Here is a 6,473-nt window from a genome sequence, read left to right as displayed (position 1 = left end):
TATTTCTATACCAATGACCAGAACTTCCTCTCTGTCTGTGAGTCCCAGGCTAAAGCGCTCTCAGAAGCCTTGGCCCAAGTCACCTGGTTTGATATCCTCACTAACTTCACTATCTTGTTCCTTCTCACTGCTTTTTTCATTTTCTCCATCTTGGATTTTATCACCTTCATCCGATTCATTTTCCACTTTGTTTTCAGCCTAAAAGTAGTAGAAAACAAGAACAGGGAATGAGTGAAGAAGTCCTTTAAGGAGTGAAAACATCATAAGCTGACAACAGATTTCACTACTTTTGCCAAAAACAGACTAGACTCTGAAGGGCCTAGTAAGGAAGACCTAGAAAAGAAACCAACAAACTCTGAGACGCATCTTTATAACCAATTCAAAACCTGTGTGCTCATGGGATAATACATCTCCCAATAGATAACATTATTTATTGATGCCCTCTTCTGGCATCCTCAGGCACCAGGCATGCAAGTGGTACAGACATACATGTAAGCAAAACACACATATACACCAATTAAAAATAAACTAGAGGTGCTGGAGAGATGGCTCAGAGGTTAAGAGCATTGCCTGCTCTTCCAAACGTCCTGAGTTCAATTCCCAGCAACCACATGGTGGCTCACAACCATCTGTAATGAGGTCTGGTGCCCTCTTCTGGCCTTCAGGCATACACACGGACAGAATATTGTATACATAATAAATAAATAAATATTAAAAAAAACTAGATTAAGGCAGGGTGCAGGGTTCAGCACTCAGGAGATGGGCACAGGTAGAGTAAGTCTGAGGATAACTGGACTACAGTGAGTTCCAGTCAGCCAGAGGTTCACAGTGCGACTATGTCCTAACAGAAACAACCCACAAGTTGGGTAGTTGGGGGTGGGAGACTGGGGGTAGCACGCAGATCTCTGTGAGTTTGAGGCCAGTCTGGTTTACAAAGTGAGTTCAAGGAGAGCCAGGGCTACACAGAGAAACCTTGTCTCAAAAAACAAAAACAAAAACCCACCTACAAAAGAAAGCAACCCAAAATAAAAGAATTAAATGAAATAATTAGAATAACTCTTTGATATCTGTAACACTGTTGTAATTTTATCCAACTATATTAACTGTAGCCTTTCCTTATCTATCTATAATTTCATCCAACACATATAATCAAGACCTTAAATCCCATTCACGTATATTCACTCACAGCGACTGAAGTCTATGATATTCTGTAACTGACAATATACACACATCAAGGTCGCCCTTGAAGAGGCTGTACATTCAGTACCATCCCTATGAACAGGGACAGGCAGTGAGATGGACACTTAGGTGACATTCACAAGCTTTGGATCCTGGCCCTTCATTTCAATCTTGCCAGTTTTCACTCTTTAAAATCTACCCCAAAGACCAGCTCCTCATAAATTCTATACTAAGTATTCTTCTGTCGGCAGTAAATTCTCCTAAAAGGTCATTTAGTATTCTGAAATTCTCTTCTGGTACAAGTATAACTTCCAGGTCCTACAATTCAATATTCACAATAAACAACTTTTGTATTCATACTCCCAACTGTGCTTGAACAGGGTACCAAGGAGGGCAAGGAGTGAACAAAACTCTAGCAAAGAATCAATGGAATTCAGCCTACATTAAGCTTAGCCAGAACTACACCTTAAAGAGCAAAACCCAGGGTGGTCCCCTGAAGGTGACCTGACATTATCACAGAATCTGAAAACCAGTAAACTGAAAGGACCCTGTACGGTTTTTCTGATGAGACATCTGAACAGCCTTTACCTTTTCAAGCTGCTGACCATCGGAATCTGTTTCCATCTTTTCTTCTTCAGACCCTTCTACAAGTGAAAGAATAAAAACAATACAGAAATAGGTAAAGTTAGTGTATTGTAGAGCATCTGTAATATGTATCTGTGCATTGCAATTACTCAACCCTCCTGGTGGCAAAAGAATTCAAGCATACATAGCAAACACTTGATGGGGAAGGAATAAGGGTGTGAGAGTAAGATATCAAAGTCAGGACAGTGGTAACTAAGGAGGGAAAGGCAGAGGAGACAGCAGGTTCAGTGCAGAAGGTCTGGAATGATGCTACTAATGTTTCTTCATCTAGGGTTGTTGATGGGAAAAGGTTTAGGAAATATACTATGCGCATGTGAATTTTCTGTACATAATAATAAAAGTTTTTAAAATATTTAACCATTTAATGAGTACATACTTCAATTGGGACCCACAGAAACACTGCTTAGTCCTGTATGTGCTGAAACCACAAGTGCACCTAACTCTGGTCAGGGAGAGCAGAAGTCTATCACAGCACACAAGGACGTAACCTGTCTCTGCCACAGAAGTACGAATAATGGCACGAGCATCTTCTAAGGAGCCATGACAACTGAAGAACACCTGGTCAGAAGTGCAATAACAATGTACACTAGGCATGCTATTAACAGAATCTATCCTTTATATAACATGATTAAAAAAAAAAAAACCAAGGATTTTTCTATTAGAATTAAGGAAGAACATGATCTGATGTCAATGTATGTGGAGAGGGTGTAGAGGGAAAAAGAAGACATTACAGAAAATAAATATCCTTTAAAACAAAAAACAGGCAAACATTCTTAAAGGTAATAAGAGTATGTCACATTTTTTAATAAAAGGGTTTAAACCCTCTAAATATTGAAATTTATATTATCCCATTGTAAATGCAAGTATTTATCATCAATAAGAGGATTTAAACACTTTAAACAGCTTTATTAACAACATCACAAAAGCAGTGCTCAAAGCTACTGATTAGGAAAACTATTGTCTAGTTTTTGAACATGAATACACCAATGTCTTTGTTTCCAAATGATTGACAAGCAGCTACTGATTGATACCGTCCCAAAAGCTCTAACGAAGCAGCACCCAGATCTTGCCAAGACCAGGACTTGAATGGAGCAGTATCATCAACATGTAACTGCTTTGGTCTAACCAAGTTCAAGGAAAGAAAGAATACCTATGCTTCAATTCTTGTACAGGGCTGCCTAAAAACTTAGAAAATGTGGTCCTAAGACAGTGGCAAACTATGCTCTATGCTCATATAAGTAGCATTTATTTGGACTTAGAGAGCTTATATGGTATTTATTTATACTTTTCTTTCTTTGATATAGCATCTCACTATATTGCTGTGGCAAACTATGAAGACCAGTTTAGCCAGAAATCAGAGATCCTCCTCCGGTCTGCCTCCCGAATGCTGGGATTAAAGGTATGCTGCACTGAATCCAGCAAGGGGATGTATGTATACATACATGTGTATATATTTTAGTGAGGGAGATATATTTAGGGTGACAAGAATTGGAGGTGTGGGGGGAGAATGAGCAAGATGCATTGCATATATTCATGAAAATTTCAAGCTGAAAGAGTCATGATAGCAGACTATAAAAGATGACATGGAGAAAATGACCGTATGAGACATACGCTGTGGGATAATGATCTTGTACACGGAAAAGATCTGTCACTATTCCTGGTTTAATAAAATGCCAATTGGTCGGTAGCCAGGCAGAAAGTATAGGCAGGGCAAGCAGACTAGGAAGCAAGATGAAAATGCCTCACTGAGAGATGGTATCAAGACACGTGTTTAAACACAAATAAGAATTATGGGTTCTAGGGAGGCAGAGGCAGGCAGATCTCTGTGAGTTCGAGACCAGCCTGGTCTACAGAGCTATTTCCAGGACAGGCTCCAAAACCACAGAGAAACCCTGTCTCGAAAAAACCAAAAAGAATTATGGGTTAATTTAAGTTGTAAGAGAAAGTTAATAATAAGCCTGAGCTAACAGACCAAACGCTTTATAATTAATATAAGCCTCTGTGTTTCACAGGGAGAATAGCTGCAGACTGGGTGGGACAGAAACCACTACCTCTATTTACAGACACAAAGGGATGCTATAGCATAAATAAAACGAAAGTATGAAGCTGACTATTAAAATAACACTAGTCATATCTCAGTATCTTTGTGTGGTCCCCACCCTGAAACTGAATACTCTTCAAGGTACTGCTTATTTATTTCAATTATTAAAAAATGTGGTCCAGAAGCTCTTGGAGACTCCAAAGAAAAAGCAGTTTCCATAAAACTCTTGTTATTTGTGTTTCCTCATTCACTCTTTTTCACATATGTGGAGTTGTGGTTTTAGAAAAACCTGCACGATGAGCAGCCGCTTAAAGCAACATGTTCCTGTGATGGCTTTAGATTTGTCTCTAACTTTAAAAAGGTGTTACAGATGAAGTCATAGCTCACACATGCTAGTTCAGCCTTGGAGGCTCTGTTTTCTGAAACATGAAGTATCTTTGGTAACTGGTATCTTTCAAGACACAAGTTCAGTCTTATGAGGAAGAAGAGGAAAGGCTGCACTGAATGACTGGAACTCTGTACATAGAGATCTAGGTGTTCTTCTCCACATTAAATGTAAGTACCGCTCAACTAATACACAGTATACATCACATGAGTCTGTCACCACTTTATGTTCTTAACTGCATCTAAAATTGTGGACTACTCTTTTCATATCTGAATAAGAATGTTGTATTGTGGCTACCAGGTTGATTTCCCACTCTCTGACAACGTCCTCTCCATTTCTGTGTCTTAGCCCTCACTATTCATTAAAAAGGAGCACTTGCCTGAACCTGCTCTTGGACATTCTAGACCCAACATTCAGCTCAAACCCACTACCTTGGGAAGCATTCCTCAGTCTAAAATGACATCTACTCTTGCACTACTTCCTATGCATAGTGTTCCTTGAATAATAATTTGTGTTTCTGTTTTACCCAGAAATCCTCCAATGCTAGAATGATTGTTTTTGAACCATGTACAACTGAACAAGAAAGTCAGTCTCATTAGACAATTCTATATGTTCTCTTACTTGACACAAATACTTCATAGCAAGAGGTATGGGTGTGTGTGTGTTTGTGTGTGTGTGTATAGTCAAAGTGCCTAATTTGACACAATAGCCTCCATAATAGAAATTATAGCCCCCCCTCCCCCCGGCTAAAAGTAAAATTATCAGGAAGTCACTTAAATCTTCACTAGTCCTTAATGGTTAAAAGCTCAATTATGAACTATTCATAAGATTTTAGTCTGTACTTCATGCAGAGTAGGCTGGCCTCGAACACAGGCAGTTCCACCTGCCTGTGCCTTGAGTGCTGGGAATTGAAGTTTCTAACACCATGCCTGGTTTGGAAACAAGTTTTTAACCCTCTTACTGATCCAGCTGGGCCTTCTCCATATAACTCTGAGGACTGACTCAAGGCCTGCTCACTCACATAGGCTGTATGATACAAAGACTCTTGATGATCATCCTGTTTGTCAAAACAACTCAACACGTCAAGATTCTGTAAAGAAAAAAAGCTGCAGACACTTGTGACCAAATAAATATAAGCAGAATTTACAATAAAATGTCTGACAGACCAGGTCCTTATTGACTTACTGACCCCTGTTCATTCCATCCTCCTTGAGGAAGTTTGTCCTAAAAAAAAATGGCTACATCTTGTAAGATGGCTCAGCTGATAAACTGCCACCGACTGGTAACCTGAGCTAGGTCCTAAGGACCCACAAGGTGAAAGGAGAGAACTGACTGCCGCAATTTTCCCTCTGTGCCCCTTGAAACACAAAAAGTATTAAAAGATGGGTGTTGGGAGAGGAGTAAAGAGACAGCTTAGTGGTTAAAAGCACCAACTGCTTTTTCAAAGTATGAGAACTTAATTTTCAACACCCATAAAGGGTGGCTCATATCTAACTATAACTACAGTTCCAAGAGATGCCACACTGTGTTTCTGGAGTCCCCTGGCACCTGCACTCACATGTACATATAAACACAAATACACACAACTCCAAAATGAACTCAGGGATAGTCAGGGATAAAGAGAAAGACTATCTCAAAAATCAAAAAAACTACTTAGATTCACACTATTATGCTAGGTATTGAAGAAAACTATTCTTATTTTTATAAAACACATGCAAACTACTTAAAGGTCCAAAGAATCACACACTACCTACAACTTAATTTGAAATAAATGAACAAAAATAACTTGAAAACAAAATGGCATTTGTCTAAATATATACTATGGCCATAGATTAACAGTAAGTTGCATGACAGGAAGGAAAGGAAACCTGATGTCCTCTGGCCTCCATAAACACAGGGATACAAGCATGTACTAACATTAAACATAACACACACAAAGACACATACACCAAAATAAAATAAAATAAAACTGTAAAAAGCTAGCCGGACAAATCCCAGAGCTCAGGCTATGTAGACTGGGGAAGGGCGGTCAATGGTCACTAAGCTCCAGTCAGTAGTTCTGCTGTGCCACTGCACACCAGGGTGACGGCAGATAAAAATGGTAACTGTTCATCTTGAAAAACTCTGAGTTAGCTGGGCGGTGGTGGCGCACGCCTTTAATCCCAGCACTCGGGAGGCAGAGGCAGGTGGATCTCTGTGAGTTCGAGACCAGCCTGGTCTACA

General features: G+C 39.6%; 1 protein-coding gene across 1 annotated transcript in view; it reads right to left on the bottom strand.

The window, feature by feature from the left end:
- Positions 1-6,473, bottom strand: part of Smarcc1 (SWI/SNF related, matrix associated, actin dependent regulator of chromatin subfamily c member 1) — a 106,200-nt gene that overhangs the window by 34,647 nt on the left and 65,080 nt on the right. Inside the window, exons 22-23 of the mRNA XM_005348198.2 lie at positions 1,768-1,823; positions 84-198 (exon numbers count right to left, since the gene is read on the bottom strand). Coding sequence (XP_005348255.1) covers positions 84-198; positions 1,768-1,823 — 171 coding nt within the window. The remainder of the gene's footprint in view (positions 1-83; positions 199-1,767; positions 1,824-6,473) is intronic.

This window comes from Microtus ochrogaster, chromosome 5, assembly GCF_000317375.1.
Source record: "Microtus ochrogaster isolate Prairie Vole_2 chromosome 5, MicOch1.0, whole genome shotgun sequence".
Taxonomy (NCBI): domain Eukaryota; kingdom Metazoa; phylum Chordata; class Mammalia; order Rodentia; family Cricetidae; genus Microtus; species Microtus ochrogaster.
This window is presented reverse-complemented; position numbering and strand designations above follow the sequence as displayed.